The sequence below is a fragment of the Equus caballus genome, chromosome 1 (genome assembly GCF_041296265.1).
Source record: "Equus caballus isolate H_3958 breed thoroughbred chromosome 1, TB-T2T, whole genome shotgun sequence".
Taxonomy (NCBI): Eukaryota; Metazoa; Chordata; class Mammalia; order Perissodactyla; family Equidae; genus Equus; species Equus caballus.
Window position 1 is genome coordinate 126997398 of NC_091684.1, and position 19792 is coordinate 127017189.

The window sequence follows — 19792 nt, forward strand, 5'->3', positions numbered from 1 at the left end:
TTAACATTTTATAAGGATGTTCCCACAGTCACATAACATATGAAGTCTATTAAAACCTAGTGAGCTCTAAGAAAAGCCCACTATTTCTAGTGCCAGCTCCACACCTCGCCATGCCCAGAAGCCTGGCTCACCTGCACGTGCCTCTGCTTGAGGAGCGTCTCATAGCGGTTAGATGGCGGGAGATGGATTGTCGCCCCCTGATTCTTGCATTCTGATCGTAACCGTTTATCAAGAAGCAAGCTAGTACGGAAGGAAAAGAAGATGTTTCTCACACGCTGTGAATTTTAATGGAAATGTCATGTCAAGTTACCCAAAATTTCATACTCAAATAACAAGGCATATACTCACCTTCCAGCCATGATCTTATAATATGCAAATATCTGGTCTGCCAGCTTGTAAACAAATTGGTCAAAGCACAGATTCACCTGAAGAAAAAGAGAGCATGTATTAGATTGATTCCCTAAATCAATATCAAATAACACCAAAAAACCTCTTTTGATTCAGCCATTCTACTTCTGGGTATACATATGAAGGAAAGGAAATTACCGTCTTGAACAGATATCTATACCCCCATGTTCACTGCAGCATTATTTACAAAACGCAAGACATGGAAACAACCTAAGAGTCCACCAATGGATAAACGGATGAAGAAGATGTAGTACACACACATACACACACACGAAGGAATATTATTCAGTCATAAAAAAGAAAAAACCTTGCCATCTTGTGACAATATGGACGGGCCTTGAGGACATTATGCTAAGTGAAATAAATCAGACAGGGAAAGACAAATACCATAGGAGCTCACTTATATGTGGAATCTAAGAAAGAAAACCAAGTTCATAGATACAAAGAACAGATCGATGGTTGCCAAAGGGGGGGGCGGGGTAGGCAAAATGGTTGAAGGTGATCAAAAGGTACAAATTTCCCATTATAAATAAGTCCTGGGATGTAAAATTTTTAAAAAAGGCAACTTGGGCCAGCCCAGTAGCGCAGTGGTTAAGTTCACACGTTCTGCTTCAGCAGCCCGGGGTTCGCTGGTTCAGATCCTGGGTGTGGACCTGTGTACCGCTTGTCAAGCCATGCTGTGGCAGGCGTCCCACATATAAAGTGGAGGAAGATGGGCATGGATGTTAGCTCAGGGTCAGTCTTCCTCAGCAAAAAGAGGAGGATTGGCAGTGATGTTAGCTCAGGGCTAATCTTCCTCAAAAAAAAAAAAAAAAAAAAGGCAATAACAGAGGTTCTTACTAGGAAAGAGAAACAAGAAGCCACCTTATTGTCCAACGACAGCAGATTAAACGTATTATGGTGTGGCCAGGAGTAACCACTGCACAGCCAGTGAAAATAACATCACACCTTTCTTACTGATGGAGAAAAATGCTCCTATTCTCTGCTCTCAAAGGAATATGAAAAAGTCTGTCTTCGTCTTGTGTTCCCAGGGGGTTAATGTGCATTGCATGTGGGGTCCCCACTCTGGGGGCAGCTTCTGCCAGCAGGCTGTTTCTCAGGAGACACAGACACAGGGCTGGCTGCTCTGGACACTGAGGTCAGTTAGGAGACACAGGGTGGAGACAGCCTTGCAACTTCACCCTCGAAACCATATCCTCACTCGCAAAGGGGGCTAGCACCCTGCCCCGGAACTGTGATGAGAACGCCGTGTGCTCAGAGGAGAGTGGCCCCAGGACCTGCAGGTCTCTGCCCTGCGCCCACCCTGCATTACCCAGGAGCCCATGAGAGCTCCCTAAAGAAGCGCTTTCTGGTGGTCTTTGTGAGGAGGTGGAGAAGGAGACCCAGCTGCACAATACAATTTGTTGAGGTTAAGTTCTCTTAAATCTTAAGCTAGAAAATAAGATTGATCTCCTTAGTTGTGTATATATAGACTTAATAATTCCACTTGTAGGAATTTGTCCTCGAGAAATAATCCAACACAACTAAAAAATTATGTGCCCAGAAGTTAATCAAAGCATTATTTATAATAGGAAAAATAAAAAGTTAAAATGAAAGAAATAAAACAGGGCTTGGTTCAGGGCATCTTCTTTAAGATGCTTTAGACCGTGTCTATAACCAAAGACAGTGAGGATAGAGAAGTGCTTGTGACATGCTGTCAAGTGAAGAAGTATGTCACCCCACAGCTTATGTGGTAGGACCCCAATCATCACACGTGCAGATGCACAGAGAAAAGTGCAGATAGAAGGGTTCATCCCAAAATGTTTATTTCAAAAGTTCAATCCATTGTTTAAACTTCCTTGTATTATAAAGAAAGTTTGCTTCCTCTAATATCAGAGGAAAAGGAAAAGGAAAGAAAGTTTGTTTACAGTGCCTGGGCCCTCACCTCTGCCTCGATTTCGTCGTAGAGAAACTGCTTGTTGAACCTGGTGAGGGCGTAGTGGGCACTGTCATTGTACAGGTCCAGGGAGTAGAGGACATACCTGCAGAGGGACGAGCAGTCAGCCAGCCTCCCACACAGGGCTTCTTGGCTCTCACGCTCTACACACCTCCAGAAACTTAACTTTTACTATTGTCCTCTCACGTGAGGAAAATGCTCTCTTACTTCAAACACCAAACTCGGTTCTTGCCGAGGGCCCTGATGACGCACTCACACCAGCCCGGCCTATTCCAAGGGGGGGATGCCTTACTCAGGTCATGTCCAGGCACCTGGTAGATCCATAAGGGTCTCCTATAACTGCAGCCTCTCACTTGTCTTGTGTCAAAGCTTTCACCACAAGCATGCGGTATTTTCTATAACCGCAAAAGTAAGTTATTTTCTTATTTTTAAGAACACACTGACTTAAAAAGAAAAATATATGAAGGTCCTGGGTCCCACAGTTGACCATGACCATGTCCAGTGTAGCCAAAAGCCCCTCTCTCCCTGACCCATGTCTGGACAAAAGGCGGTGGCCAATGGTCTCCAGGAGTAAGTTCCCTCTGAGGGTACCAAACCACTCCTGCTTGGCAAGGGGAGGCTACATGCGCAGCAGGGCCATGCCCAATCCCAGAAGCATGACACAGAGGCACACCAACACCTCTGTGTTGGGTCTCCTCTGTGTTGGGTCTCTGTCCTCCTCATACCATCTCTGACACTGCAGAATAGATGCCATGGCCACTCCAGAGAAAGTGGAAGGCCATCCTCCCGGGCGCCACGCGAGAACTGACATGCATGGGCAAAGGTGAGGTGCTAACCATTCGCCCTGCAAACAGAAGCAGCTGCTGGGTCAGTCCCTGATCTGGTCACCACAAGACACCCATTTTTCTATTACTTTCCCTCCATGGACTTCATATTTTGAAAGTCTTTGAGCCCTGTCCTGGCCCTGAGCCCTGACCTCAGAACAAAGCTGTCCAATCAACACTTCCTCCTTCAAATTCATCTGCGCTGGAGGCTCTGCCATGTGACAGGCCAGGCCACATCTTCTCTCCCTGACCCCAGCTAAGTCCCCAGGGCCTGGCCAGCATCTGAACATGGTGGGACTTAATTAGTCCTACTGCCCGAGCTCTTGATTTCAAAGCCAAGAAATCTGTTACTTGTATTAATCTCTGAAGTCGTATCCCAAGAATTATGACCTCAACTCAAGTGCTAAGAACAGTCTGGCCCCTTCCTCCACCTCCCAGCTCCCAAATGCCAACAAGGACCCTGGTCACCATAAACAGAGAGCCAAGACTGGCCCACAGGACGCTCACTCCATCATTGATGCCTCCTTGGTCTCCAGGATGTGGTCCGTCAGGATCCAAGGCATGGACATCTCAATGGGGAACTGGATCCTCCTGCCCATCGTCAGCTCCAGGAAGAACTCTCGGAACCACAACTGTGAAAGGTCACAGCACTGCTGGAGTGTTTCTTGAAGGATTTAAACAACACCATGTTAATCTCCTGCAAGCAAAAAAGACTCAGCAGGGTGATCTCAGGAGGCCACATGCCAGGAGCTGGCTCCTTCACTCTCAGCCCTGAGCCATGTGGGAGGGGACACAAGTGGGGAGGGGTCGCATGGCACCTCACACTAGGGACAACACAACCACAGTGTGACTGCAGGCAAAGCTCCCCTGGACTTTGCACATTCTGGCTCACAGAAAGAGCAGAGTCAAGTGTCCCGCCCCCACTGGACACCACTACCCACTAATGGGAACTTGTCAACCCTCTGAGCCTCTTGGTGGGATTGGGAGAAAAAAAAAGTCCTTTTTAAAAGGAGAAATAAAAACAGGATTACTCTATTTTACTTAAGATAAAGACATAGCATTACATGCATATTCAGTGCAGGTCTATCTAATGAAAAATAGAGAGAGATTTTTCAAGAAAAATGTCTCCATCCTTTCACGGAGTGAAAAACAAAAGCCTTACTATAATTTACTCCAAATCTGCAGCACCCCTAGCTAAGACAGAGGCCTCTCACTCTGAGCAAGTGGCTGTGGCACAAGAGTAAATATGGACAACTCCATGATGACAAAGGGCATCCACCTGGCACTGTGGTCAAGGGCGTCACCCCAGGGCGGGCTGCCTGTGTCAGGTCACCTACCACCTTCCATACATCACTGCCCCTGGGGGCTGTTTCTGACATTTATCACTGTCTTGGTCTCGAGCCAGGTGACAGATTACATTCGCGTGTGCTTCTGACTCCGTGCGGGTTACAAAAACTTGGTATTCAGGTCACAGGGCCAGCCACGGCCCCATGGCCCCACAGCCCTCACCCTCCTAAGGGCCATATCACATGGAGGGAAGTTTCTGGCCAGCTGTGCATTTAAAGCGATAGGCGAGGGAATGGCATGAAGATTAGGACGTGTTGCCATCTGGGTGCGTGAGGGGACCACAGCAGGGGACGGTCAGGCAGGTGGAAGCATTCTAGACAGTGTTAGCAGTGTTAGAACATGCTAGGCTGGACGCTGGTCAGCAGTATCTCTTACCACTGAAATTTATCAAGTGAGTGTAGAAGAATGACTCTCGATGAAATTTTTCTATGTCCAATATGGTGGGCCCCTCAAGGCTACTTCTCAGGGTTTTCTTGGAACCACTTTTGTCTGCAATGAGGGACTCTAGCATGGTTCTCACCATATAAAGCTGCATCATCCAAGGAAACATTTGTAGGGGAGAAAATACACATTAGTTACGCCAAACTCAGGTAAACCATGAGAGAAGGACTGCTCTGCCATGCTCTGACCAGAGCGGGCTGGAGTGGGCAGCCCGCTGCTAGCCGGCTCCTCAAAGGGGGTCTGGGTGCCCATCCAAGTGGCCAAGTTGCTGATGCTTGGGAGAAAGAACTGGTAGCAGAGAAGTTCACCTCTGTGCTGTAAACATCAACAAGAAAACAAAGGAAGTCTTACCACCAAAGGTTAAAAGAGGCGGATAGGTGTAGGACTGCCTCAGAAACGCGTTTACTACATGCAAGAGCCTTTCCATGCCCAGAGACTTGAGCTGCCTCAGCAGCTCGGCAGAGCTCAAGGACTCAGCCATGGTGCGCACCAAGTAGAGCTAGACATGGACAGACAGGGGAGAGGTGGAAAGAACGGTTAGTTCACAACACACACATCATGGGGTGGGAAGAGGCATGTGGGGACGAAGGGCAGGGAGGGTGCATGCGCGCTGGAGAGACCCAGAACCCATGCTTCTCGAGTGGGCCAAATGCCTTCCTCCCACATACCTGAGAGGTTTCCTATAGAGCCAGCAACGTGCTTTGCTGGTAATTCTCTCATACACTGGCAAAAGAGACTATAAAAGCCCTCAACAGAGAGGTGATGAATAAGAAGTGCCAAGTCCCAAAAGGGGAGGAGGGAAGCACAGGGAATATTAAATCAGGTTGGAGAGTCAAGGAAAGCTGCTTGGGTGGCTGAATGTGCCAGGAGAGAGAAGAGCGGTGGTGGCTTAAGGCCAGGGACACATGAAAGTTATGTTGTTATATTTCCAAAAGTTTTGTCTTTAGGAATGATCAGTTTTAGGCCCAGCATAAAAATTATAACCATACATTTAAACGCCCATCAGGAAACACAGCATAAATACAGACACACAGACTTTCATCCACATTTTTGGGACAGGAGTTAATGTAGTCACATTAAGTTCAGCACGCAGATGGGCAAATCTGAGAGTCACGAGGATGCTAATGCTCCGGATTCGCTTCAGCAGGGGCAGAGGAGCAGAAAAGACACAGTCAACACTTGATCTGCTCAGCAGACAGCTGTGGTGTCATTTCGCTCCTGGCCTTGCTTACTGTCCCCCAGCTCAGGGGCAACGCACCCAGGGGAACAGGTGGAGCAGGGCAGCAGGGGGGACAAGAACCTGTGTGCTGGAGGGTCCCACAGCTCGCCGGGGCACTTTGATGTCGAAGCCGCTCTTGGGGTCCTTCTCGCCCCGCAGGGCTGGGTCGTTGAAGGGCTCGTGCCCTGTCTCCCAGTCACACACAGTCTTCCTGATAGCCTGCAGGACGCTAAACAGCCCCATCAAGTCATTAGCAAGGCGCGGAGCACTGGCACCCTCGGGACATTGACAATCACAGCATCTCCTTGCCTAGCAAACAGCTCTTGGGATAGCCAACTCTCACACATGAAGTCCCCTGGGGGTAGTCGGGGGACACGGTAATGGACCAGTTCAAGGCAAATTTTTAAAAATAGATAATTTTCTTGGGGACATTACTAGCTCCAAAAGATCTGATGTAGTTGCAGTTTACATCAATTACCAGAAGTGATGTTTTCTTTCCTGAACACTGAGTCATGTAAGGGCAGCAAGACAGACCACACACATCCACCCAGAGAGCTGAAACTCGACTTCCCTGTGGCTGATCCCCCTTTTCTAACAGGAACATGAAGTCACCAACATAACTGCAGGGACTGGGCCTGTGTCCTCGACTCACGTGGAATGTGTCCCATCCCCCACACACTCCACCATGCAGAGAGGCCCTGGACAGCACACTAGGAGCAGATGAACCCACACGCCCATCCTGATCACCTCGTGGGGAAAGTTCTAGCTAAAACCTAAGCTACCTTTGGAGCACACTGCACACTGCCCACATAGTGAGCCTCCCATTATGGCGAGCATGAGCAAAACAGGGGGCATAATGGAAAACATGAAAACCTCCACCCAGCCCTCCACCCAGCTGGAGCGAACACAAACTGCTAAGTCTCACAGTGTAAAACTTTATTAATGCTAAAAATCACACCACACTGGTAACAAATATATTAACTATACAATCACAAAATGAAACCAGTGCACTGTGGGCCTTTGTAAGCTCCATTTTACAGAGATGTCTCTGAGAGACAACTTTATCTGAAAGGCTAAATATTGAGGGAAAACTAGCTCAAGGTTGCTACAGGATGTCTGCCATATCTGTGTAGTTTTCGACCAACTTATAGGCCAAAAGGAACAGAAGTAAAAACACTGAAGACAACACACTGAGATGGGAGGTGGGAGGCCGGCTGCGTGTCCCTACAGGCTTGGTGATCAGACTCTTTGGACAGATTTTGAGACACTCCTGGCCTGAGATAAACACGCCCTTGCCCCTGGATCTCCAGATAGCTCAGACACTCTGTACTTCATCTACTGTAGGTTGTTCAGGTTAATAACTGGAGCCCCTGCAATACATTTAGAGGAAATTCACCACAAGGGCATCGGGAAGTGGAAGAGAAATGTACTGAGCATATTTATGAAAATGCAACTCTATAGCTGTTGAAACCTAAGCTGATCCTACAGTTTTAGACATTGAATGCAGGGAGGTGCATGCAGTGAGGCTGACCTCTGGATGACATTCTTCTTCTTGATGGCCTGCCTGAGGGGCTCCCTGAGGGTGACCTGCGAGAAGTCCTGCAGCGCGGCGTAGACAGTGTGCCGGATGGCATGGTTGAACACGCTCTCCATCCTGCCCATCAGCACCTGCAAGCCTTTGATCATGGCGATAACCTGCAGGGGGCACACAAGACTTTCAGTGTGCTGGAGGGTGATAGGAAACGGCTCCTTCTCAGGCAGTGCTGAGCTCCATCAGCTGGCACACTCCCGGGAGGCTGCCTCTCCCTCTGCGTGGCGCTTCTCTTGGCTTCTTGCATTCCTGCTCTGCAGCTGCTGTCCTGTAACCATCTTCCCAAGAGCAGCTCTGTGTCATCAGCCATCCCCACACCTGCGTCTGATTCCGTCAGACCATGAGCACCTTGAAGGCAGGGATGGATCTGCAGGCATGAGCTAAGAGGAGTGTTTGTAACTGACTCACAATCCTCCCACATCCCTAAGGGCACACCTCCATGAAGGACTTCAAAGGAGAAGAAAGAAGTTTTAGGAAAGCAAATATGTTACTATCTGGAAAAGAGAAAAGAAGTTATAAGAGTTTGCAGTCGAAATCCCATCTATTAAACAATAATGGCACACTGAATTAATATGCATAAAAAGGCCTGAAAGAAAATGCATAAACTGCTTAAACTTCACCTCTATGATGGCGGCATGGACACTGTACTGTCCTCATTGCACATCCACGTTTTCTGTTTCTTTACTTTAGGGATTTGTTTAATGAATCTGTGTTGCTTTTCTAATGAAGAAAAAAGGGAAAACTTCTATTTAAAAAAGTAAATTCTCTAATTCAAATTCTAATTGAACTAAATTCAAAATCACGGCAATCTGAATGAAAATCAAAATACTACATATTCAAGCTTACGGGATGTACGAAAAGATGAGCTGAAAGGTAAATTTTGAGCTTTAGATGCACATATTAGAAGACAAAAGAGCCTGAAGATAATACTGATCGCATATTCACCATGAATTTATAAAAACAAAAACAAAATAAATCCCCCCAAAGTAGAGGGAAATAAATATCTAAAAGCAAAAATTAATGAAACAGAAAACAAGCATATAATAGAGGTGATGAACTGAGAAAAAGCTGTTTTAAAAATAAATAAGTTGGCAAATACCAAGCAAGACTGATCAAGAGAAAAACAGACAAGTCATGAATTACCAGCATTAAGAATAGAAAGGGGGCATTACCACAAAGTTGACATCTATTGGGAGATTATGAGAGTATACTGGCATAGGGAAGAGAAGTAGGAATCCAGAAACAAACCCTCACATTTACAGTCAACTGATTTTCACCAAGGGTGTGAAAACAATCCAACGGGGAAATATGATCTTTTCAACAAATAGTATTGGGACAGCTGGATATCCACACGCCAAAGCATGAAGATGGCGTACTGTGCAGAAAAGGGTTAACCCAGCAGGCCTGGGATGATTAAACCCTGCACATTCCTGAGAAAGGCCTGTCTTCAGGTCTGGCCCTTGGCTAGCTCCTAGGACCGAGCTCTCAGCCACAAGAAGATTCTGCCTGAAAAGAGCGTATGCGTGTCTGTGGCTTTGGGCCAGTGGAGCAGCAGTTTGACAGACAGTTGATGCTAACAATGTGGTTTATGGTGAACCCTGCTTTTGCTCTGGGGTTCTGGAGTCTGAGAAGCTGAGGTCAGTCCTGTGGTTGCTGCATGCCTGACCCCAATAAAAACCCTGGCCACCAAGGCTTGGATGAGCTTCCCTGGTTGGAAAAACTGCATCTGTTGTCACTCATCATTGCTGGGAGAATTAAGCACATCCTGGGCACTTCCACCAGTAGGGGACACCTGGTTTCTCCTGGATGTCACCCATGCCCCTTTTCCTTTTGCTGATTTTAATCTGTGTCCTTTTGCTGCAATAAGTCATAATCTTGAACAGAACTGCTACTTAGTCCTGTGAATCCTTCTGATAAATCTAGCCTGAGGTGGTCCTGGGGACCCCTGACACAACCTTGACCTCACACCATTAACAGAATCAATCCAAAGGGATCATACATTTAACACATAAGAGGCAAAACCATAAACTCTTAGAAGAAAACATAGGAGTAAATCTTTGTAACCTGGGGAAGGCAATAGTTTCTTAAGATATGACACCAAAGGTACAAACAACAAAAGGAAAACAGAAAAATTGAACTTTATCAAAATTAAAGACTTTTGTGCTTCAAACAACCCCATTAAGAAAATAAAAAGACAAACCACAGAATGAGGGAAAATACTGCAAATCACATGTCTGACAAGAACCGGTATGTAGAATATATAAAGAACCCAATAATACAAAAATAACCCAATCAAAAAGTGGGCAAAGGAGGGCCAGCCCTGCGGTGTAGTGGTTACGTTTGCACACTCTACTTTGGCGGCCTGGGATTCGCAGGTTTGGATACCAGGCAAGGACACACACACCATTCATCAAGCTGTGCTGTGGTGGCGTCCCATATACAAAACAGGGGAAGACGGGCATAGATGTTAGCTCAGGGTCAATCTTCCTCAGGCAAAAAGAGGAAGATTGGCAACAGACGTTAGCTCAGGGCCAATCTTCCTCACCAACAAAAAGAGCAGGGGCGGGGGGGGCAAAGGATCTGAATTGACATTTCTCTGAGATGCACAAACTGTCAATAAGCAGATGAAAATATGCCCAATATCATTAGTTGTTAGGGAAATGCAAATCAAATACCAAAATTAGATACCATTCCACATCTAGCAAGATGGTTAGAATAAAAAAGACAGACAATAACAAGTGTTGGCCAGGATTTGGAGAAAGTGGAACCCTCATTCACTGCTGGTAGGAATGTAGAATAATGCTGCCACTTTGCAAAACCATCTGGTACTTTCTGAAAATGTTAAACACAGAGTTACCATATGACCAAGCAATTCTACTTGCAAGTGTATCATCAAAAGGAATGAAAACATGCATCCATACAAAAACCTGCAGACAAAAGTTGCAGCAGCATTAGGCATAATAGGGAAAAAGTGGAAACAACCCAAATGTCCGTCAGCTAATACACGGATAAATAAAACATGATATATCCGTACAACAGAACATTATTTGGCAATGAAAACAATGAAATACTGATACATGTGTGAATCCTGAAAACACTGTTAAGTGAAAGAAGTCAATGACAAAATGCCACATATTACAGAATTCCATTTACACGACATGTTCAGAACAGGCAAAGCTACAGAGTCAGAAAGTAGACTGGTGGCTGCCTAGGGTAGAAGGGAAGGGAGAACGGGAGTGACTGCTAGTGAGCATGGGGTTTCTTTTTGAGGTAACAAAAATGTTCCAAATTTGATTGTGATTCCACAACTCTGTGAACATACCAAAAAAGCACTGCATTTTACATTTTAAATGGGTGAACTGCATAGTATGTGGGGAAAAAAAACTGTGCCAAAAATAAGACGAAAATTTATTATGAAAAACTTAATGCCAAAACATTAGAAAATTTAGAAAGACTCTTAGAAAATCCATGAAAATACAACCTGCCAAAACTGATACAAGAAGAAACAGAAAATCTGAATGCTGCTATATACAGTAAAGAAAGCGAACGTTTCAAAAACCATTCCATGAAGGGAAAGTTTTGCCAGTAAACGTTAGCAAACATTTGAGGAAGAAATGACATCTTACACAAACCACTGCAGACAACAGAAAAGAAGGAGTACGCCATGAGTCGTTTTTTGAAGCTTCATCCAAAAACTAGAATGGAAGCTTATGACAAAGTAATGCGGAGACTGATGTCAGCATCACCGCAAGGTGAGCTCTTCGCTTACTCTACCCACTAAGACACAATGAAAAGGACACTAAAAAACCAACAGAGGACATTCACACAACATAAAAGACATCTGAGAAACCCATGCAGCCAGATGCCTGAAGGTGGAGGTGCTGGAGCACCCAGAGGAAGTAGAAGGAGGTAAGGGGATCTCCTCTCTCTCCCCCAAGGGCAGCGACCCAGCGCATGGGAGTGTGCGCGGCTCTGAGAGGTGAGGGGGAAGGGGGAGATCTTTACGAGAACACCTTCAATCTCCAAGGTCCCTCACAGCCCTTGGGAAAGCCCCCCACAGAGATGGCCAAGCTACTCTGGGGTGTCCTCATAAAGCCAGCAACCCAGGGGAGCAGACAGCAAGGGTAGAGCAAGAACACCCCTGGGATCGTGCCGGAAAAGAAAGCGCCCCTCCCTCTGCCTTGAGCTCCGGCTCAGCCAGTGGGACAGGGCACTCAGGCATACATTAGAAAAAGAGCAGCTATGAGCGAGCAAGCTGGGCATCGGGGGGGGGGGGGCGCTCAGAATACACAGCTCTTGACCCCCACCCAGTGGCAGCAGGTGGAAGCTGAGACCTGATACTATCACCATGTGGAGAAACAAATCCATGCCATCAAACAGTATGAAGAAATATATTAATACTCCAGACAAGAAGGAAGATGACAAGCAGCCAGAAATCAATCCTGAAGGCAAAGAAATTTATAATTTACATGACAGAGAATTCAAAGTAGCTATCATAAAAACACTCAATGAATTACAAGAAAATACAGATAGTTCAATGCAATCAGCAATAAAATTAAAGAACAGAGGGAATTCCTCACAAAACAGATTGAAACTATAAAGAAAAACCAAACAGAAATGGTGGAGGGGAAAAACACAATGAATGAGATAAAGAAAAATCTGGACTCCCTGAATAACAAAGCTGATATTATGGAGGAGAGAATTAGCAGTCCGGAGGACAGAAATTCAGAAAAGCTTCAGATGGAGGAGGAGCGAGAAGTAAGACTAAAAGAAATGAAGAAATTTTCCAAGAAATATCCAACTCAATTAGGCAATACAACATAAAGATTACAGGTATTCCAGAGGGAGAAGAGAAGGAGAATGGAGCAGAAAGCATGTTGAAACAAATAATAGCTAAGAACTTCCCAAACCTGGGGAAGGAGCTGAAAATACAAGTGAAAGAAGCTAACAGAACTCCTAATTATATCAATGTAAAAAGGCCTTCTCCTGGGCCGGCACGGTGGTGCAGTGGTTAAGGGTGCACGTTCCGCTTTGGGGGCCCAGGGTTCGCCGGTTCAGATCCCAGGAGCGGACATGGCACCGCTTGACAAGCCAAGCTGTGGCAGGCATCCCACATATAAAGTAGAGGAAGATGGGCACGGATGTTAGCTCAGGGCCAGCCTTCCTAGGCAAAAAGAGGAGGATTGGCACCATATGTTAGCTCAGGGCTAATCTTCCTGAAAAAAAAAAAAAAAAGACCTTCTCCAAGGCATACAGTAGTAAAGTCAATGACAAAGAAAAAACATTAAGGGCAGCAAGGCAGAAGAAAATAACTTACAAAGGAACCTCTATCAGGCTTTCAGCAGATTTCTCAGCAGAAAACTTACAGGCTAGGAGAGAGTGGAAAAATATATTTAAAATTCTGAAAGACAACAACTTTCAGCCAAGAATACTCTATCCAAAGAAAATAACCTTCAGATTTCATGGAGAAATAAAAACTTTCCCAGATAAACAAAAGCTAAGGGAGTTTATCACCACAAGACTCCCACTGCAAGAAATGATCAAGAAGGCCCTAACACCAAAAAGAAAAAAAAAATAGAAAGGGGTTACAAAGCCCCGAGCAAGGATGGTTCAACATCTGCAAATCAATCAATGTGATACACTACATTAAAAAAATGAAGAATAAAAACCACATGATCATCTCAATAGACACAGAGAAAGCATTTGACAAGCTGCAACATCCATTTATGATAAAAACTCTCAATAAAATGGGTATAGAAGTAAAGTACCTCAACATAATAAAGGTCATATACAACAAACCCACAGCCAACATCATACTCAATGGGGAAAAACTGAAAGCCATCCCTCTGAGAACAGGAACAAGACAAGGGTGCCCACTCTTGTCGCTCTTATTCAACACAGTATTGGAAGTTTGGGCCAGGGTAATTAGGCAAGAAAAAGAAATAAAAGGGATCCAAATTGGCAATGAAGAAGTGAAATTCTCACTCTTTGCAGATGATGTGATTTTATATATAGAAAATCCTAAAGAATCCAATGGAAAACTCTCAGAAATAATCAACAACTATAGCAAAGTTGCAGGGTACAAAGTCAACTTACAAAAATCAGTGGCAATTCTATACTCTAATAATGAACTAACAGAAAGAGAACTCAAGAATACAATCTCACTGACAATAACAACAACAACAACAACAAGATATCTAAGAATAAAGTTAACCAAGGACGTGAATGACCTATGCAATGAAAACTATAAGACACTATTGAAAGAAATTGATGATGATCTAATGGTTTGGAAAGATACTCCAAGCACATGGATTAGAAGAGTAAACATAGTTAAAATGTCCATACCACCTAAAGCAATCTACACATTCAGTGCAATCCCAATCAGAATCCCAACGACATTCTTCACGGAAATAGGACAAAGAATCCTAAAATTCATATGGGGCAACAAAAGATGCCAAACAGTTAACACAATCTTGAGAAAAAAGAAGAAAGCTGGAGGCATCACAATCCCTGACTTCAGTCTATACTCCAAAGCTCTAGTAACCAAAACAGCATGGTACTGGTACAAAAACAGACACACAGATCAATGGACAGAATTCCAAGGCCAGAAATAAAACCACACATCTATAGACAGCTAATCTTTGACAAACGAACTTAAGAACATACAATGGAGAAAGTCTCTTCAATAAATGCTGTTGGGAAAACTGGACAGCCACACGCAAAAGAATGAAAGTAGACCGCTATCTTTCACCATACAGAAAAATTAACTCAAAATGGATCACAGACTTGAAGGTAAGACCTGAAACCATAAAACTCCTGGAAGATAATATAGGTAGTACACTCTTTGTCATCAGACTTAGAAGGATTTTTCTGAATACCATGTCTACTCAGAGAAGGGAAACAAAAGAAAGAATAAACACGTGGGACTTGAGACTAAAAAGCTTCTGCAAGGCAAAGGAAATCAGGAACAAAACCAACAGATAATCCACCAACTGGGAGAAGATATCTGCAAATCATATATCTGACAAGGGGTTAATCTCCAAAATATATAAAGAACTCACACAGCTGAACAACAAAAACAACTCAGTCAAAAAATGGGCAGAGGATATAAATAGACATTTTTCCAAAAAAGACATACAGATGGCCAAAAGGCACACAAAAAGATGTTCAACATCACTAATTATCAGGGAAATGCAAATCAAAACCACACTAAGATATCACCCTGTATCTCTTAGAAGGGCTACAGTTACCAAGACAAAAAATAACAAATGTTGGAAAGGATGTGGAGAAAAGGGAACCCTCATACACGGCTGGTGGGAATGCAAACCGGTGTAGTCCCACAGTATGAAAATTTCTCAAAAAATTAAAAACAGTAATACCACATGACCTAGCTATCTCACTACGGACTATGTACCAAAAGAACTTGAAATTGACAATTCAAAGAGCCTTATGTACCCATATGTTCACTGCAGCATTATTCACTGCAGCCAAGAAGTGGAAGCAACTCAAGTGCCCATTCACTGATGATTGGATAAAGAAGATGTGGGGGGCTAGCCTGGTGGCGCAGCAGTTAAGTGCACACGTTCCACTTCCGCGGCCTGGGGTTCGCTGGTTTGGATCCCGGGTATGGACATGGCACTGTGTGGCAAGCCATGCTGTGGTAGGCATCCCACATACAAAGTAGAGGAAGATGGGCACGGATGTTAGCTCAGGGTCAGTCTTCCTCAGAAAAAAGAGGAGGATTGGCAGATGTTAGCTCAGGACTAATCTTCCTCAGGGGGAAAAAAAAAGAAGATGTGGTACATATATACAACGAAATACTACTTTGTCATAAAAAAAGACAAAATTGTGCCATTTGCATCAACATGGATGGACCTTGAGGGCATTACGTTCAGCGAAATAAGCCAGACAGAGAAAAACAAACGCTGTATGATTTCATGCATATGTGGAAGATAAACTAACACACAGACAAAGAGAACTATTTAGTGGTTACCAGAGGGGAAGGGGGTTGGGGGTGGGCACAAGGAGTGAAGAGGCACATTTATATGGTGACTGATAAATAATAATGTACAACTGAAATTTCACAATGTTATAAACTATTATGACCTCAATAAGAACTAAAATAAAGTAACGCTACCCACTCCTTAGGGTGCGCTGAGCAGTGACTTCCTTCCCAAAAGTACACTATGAAAAGGGGGTCCTGGTGGTAGGTGTAGGTAATCTCACAATAGAGATACCAGAGGACACGCCCTCAGCCACATGGTCAAGGTCAGTATCAGCAGTGATAAGTCATGTGGACAGCATGTACCTCTGAGGTGATGTCATGAAAATGGCACTTCAGCTCTACGTTCCTCCTTCCTCAAACCTATAACCCCAGTCTAATCATGAAAAAATATCAGATAAATGCCAACTGACATTCTACAAAATACATGACCAGTGCTCCTCAAAACTGTCAGGGTCATCACAAACAAGGAAAGCCTGAGAAACTGTCACAGCCCAGAGGACACAGGAGAACTAAACAGAATGTGGGAACTGGATCAGAAGGACCTTATTGAAAAACTGACGAAATCTGAATAAAGCTTGGACTTTAGCTAATAATGCAGTAATATTAGCTTATTAAAAATAGAACAAAACTAATGTAAGATGCCAATAATAAAGGAAAATGGGGAATGGGAATTCACTGCATCATCTCTGCAATTTTTCTGTAAATCTAGATGTGTTCCAAAATAAACATTAAAAGCAAAAAGTAATATTAAAAGCCACTCTCACTCATTAAGTCTCTTTTTAAAGACTGGCACCAGAGCTAACATCTGCTGCCAATCTTCCTTTTTTTTCCCCTTCTTCTTCTTCTCCCCAAAGTCCCCCAGTACATAGCTGTATATTCTAGTTGTGGGTCCTTCCGCTCATGCTATGTGGGCTGCTGCCTCAGCATGGCTTGATGAGCAGTGCCATGTCCGTGCCCAGGATCCAAACCAGCAAAACCCTGGGCTGCCGAATGGGAGCAAGTGAACTTAACCACTCGGCCATGGGTCCGGCCCTCACTCATTAACTTTGATGCAAAACTCCTAAGCAAAATATTAGCAAACCATATCCAGCAAGATATAAAGAGAATAATACATCATGATCAAGGTGAGTTTACACCAGGAATGAAAGGCTAGGTTAATCTCAAACCTGATCGAAAAATCTGATCCATGTAAATTCACTACATTAATGGAATAAAAGAGAAAAGTCATAGGAGTATCTCAATGGATGCAAAGTGTTTAACAAAATTAATATCTAGTTATGATAAAAACTCTTAGCAAACAAGAAATAGAAGGTAACTTCCTTGACCTGATGACGGGTGGCTTCTGGAACCCTACAGCAAATACAGTATATAGTGAAACGTTAAAAGCTTTCCCTTTGAGATGAGAAATGAGACAAGGATGCCTGGTGCCTCCTATTTAACGAGCAGGGGTCTTACCCAGTGTGATTTAAAAAAAAAGAAAGATGCGAGAAATAAAATTGTCATCATTTCCAGATGATATGATTATGTAAGTAAAAAATCCCAAAGAATCTATGGGTACTTTATTATGATTAATAAGTCAGTTTAGATAAATTGATAGACATAAGGAAAACTACAAAAAATAATTTATATTTGTAATACCAGTGACAAATATTTATAAAAACTTAAAAATATACCACCTACTATCAAACACCTAGAAATAAAGCTAACAAAGGACGTGCAGGAGTTTTACACAGATTATAAAAGAGAAATTAAAGAGAATCTAAACAAATGGAGGGATATAGCATCTTTATAAAAGTCTCAATATTATGAATTTGTCAATTCTCCCCTAAAATGATCCACATAAATTCCAAAGAGTTTCACTGGGATACGAAAAGATGAGTCTAAAATTTACATGAAAATACAAAAGGCCAAGAATAGCTGAGGAACTCCTAAAGACAGAAAGACTTGCTTTACCATACCCAGAACCAGTAATAGTAATTAAGACAGAGGAGGGTTAGCACGGGACAGACACACTGGCCGATGGATTAGAAGAGTGAGTAGAAACACACCCACACATGTATGGTCACTTGTTCACAATAAAGGTGGCAAGCAGAGCAGGGGGCAGGGGAAGTGTTTCAAAAACTAACTTCAGGTGAATTTCAGACCTAAATGTGAAAGCAGAATAAAACATCCAGAAGGCAATGGAGGAGAATACCTTGAGGACCTTACAGCATGCAAAGATTTCTTAAACAAGGCAGGCAAAGTTCAACTACCAAAGAAAAGAAACTGGGTGGCAGTGAAATGTAAGAGCTTCTGTTCATCAAAAGGCTCGTGAAGTCAGTGCATAACTGAGGGAGCCACAGCTGACATGTGTGAGAGCAAAGAGCTGGTGATTCAACAGCTGGAAACGCTGGAGGAGATGAGGGGCGCTTCTCTCTCAGACTGCCAGGGTCATGTCGTGTCCTCTTGCATTCCACACCAAAAGCTGCTCCCCCTCCCAGATGCTCACGAGCAAACCCCTGATCTGCCCAGGGGAGCTGTCAGTGCAGACACCAAGAACCTACTTTATCCTGTACTGAGAACTGTGATAGATGCAAAGGGCTACCCTACATAAAAGTAATGACATAAAATGGGCAGTTTTATTCACATTTTTGCCTTTGCTTTTGAAAGGGAAGACAGTTTGAGGCCAGAGTCATAGGAAGAGAGAAAGCAGACAAACCATACCTCCACGAGGGCGAGCTTCTCCTCGCTGGTGTAGTTGTAGCGGGTGGCGCGCTCGTACTCCTCAGCGTTGTCAGGGCAGTCCTTGTTGGAGTACTTGTCCGTCGGGTGCACAAGTTTCCATGAACACTGGTGTGGTCAGAAAGGAGGAAGACATTCACACTGAACGAACAATGCTTAACTGCTTGTCTCACTCACGTGACCTTCACCAAAGCTACCGAAAGGTCAGCCTTGTAGTATTTGCAGAGTCTGAAAGTCACGCTCACTCACACACACACACTACACATGCGTACACACACCACGCAGACACACACAGAGTCCATCTCCCTAAGAGTGCAAAACATTCTGGCCATGCGACTTTGGGTTTAAGAAACAGACCAGAGGTTTAAGAAATACATCAGACAAAACGGCCTGGATATTTTAACTCTCTAACACGCTAGGCATTTCATCACCATTTAAAAAAAGAATTAGCTATTCAAATGATCATGTACTCATCCAATATAATTTTGGTCTGATCAAAATAAACAACAAAAGAGAAAACTTTCTATGACTTATAGGTATCCAAATCTTTATATGCCATCAGAAACCATTTTACTAATACTAAACAAAAAAAGTGATGGCTAGAACCCCACAGAGAAAACATCGTTTAAATAAAAGAGAATTAAAAATCATCATAACAGTACTTAAATTTAATTCTATAAAAGGTTTTAAAAGATGAGGCCCTTTATTTGTAACATATATAACATACGTGCAATGTATGTTGAGTCATCTTAGAAACATTTAAATTGATATATATTCTTATTTCTAAGGCCAAAGCTAAAAAGCCAATGTTTTCTTGATCCAAAGACCAAAGTTAATGCAGAACAAATATCAGTCAATTTCTTGGAGCTTGGGAACAAAAGCACTTCTAACCAGCTGGAGGTTGATGTTCTTTTAATTCCCTGCATTTCCAAATAAAAGCAAGCACAGAATGCCTACCACTTCCATCACATGGGCGCTCCACTGAGACAGCAACTGCAGGCCCTGCAGTGCCAAGTCGAAGAGCTTCCGGGACTCAGCATCTGTCTTCTGAGCCTCCTGGCGGCCAGACCCTGTGACAACCTAGAGCACAACAGAAGTATCAGGAAGACACCCCACATGCAGAAAAACCACCTATGCATTTACCCCGTGACCCATCAAACCCACTCTAGGAACCTACTCTAAAGGTACATTCTAAAATATGAAATGATGTGGGCACACAAGCCTTCCCTGTAGCAACAGGCTGGCATCCACAGAGCCCCCAGTGATGAATGCTCTGTAGCTCTCAAAGCAAAGAGAAAAG

At 43.9% G+C, this 19792-nt stretch overlaps 1 protein-coding gene across 2 annotated transcripts in view; it reads right to left on the bottom strand.

Moving 5' to 3' along the window:
- The window catches only part of LOC111775613 (cytoplasmic FMR1-interacting protein 1), a 93958-nt gene that overhangs the window by 28730 nt on the left and 45436 nt on the right, over window positions 1–19792 (bottom strand). The window contains exons 18-26 of one of the 2 annotated variants that reach the window (XM_070231980.1): window positions 19450–19572; window positions 18475–18600; window positions 7707–7870; window positions 6257–6404; window positions 4891–5044; window positions 3676–3832; window positions 2333–2429; window positions 349–425; window positions 132–240 (exon numbers count right to left, since the gene is read on the bottom strand). In XM_070231980.1, coding sequence (XP_070088081.1) covers window positions 132–240; window positions 349–425; window positions 2333–2429; window positions 3676–3832; window positions 4891–5044; window positions 6257–6404; window positions 7707–7870; window positions 18475–18600; window positions 19450–19572 — 1155 coding nt within the window. Of the gene's footprint in view, window positions 1–131; window positions 241–348; window positions 426–2332; window positions 2430–3675; window positions 3833–4890; window positions 5045–5307; window positions 5456–6256; window positions 6405–7706; window positions 7871–18474; window positions 18601–19449; window positions 19573–19792 lie in introns of both variants that reach the window. The other variant, XM_070231987.1, reaches the window with a different exon arrangement.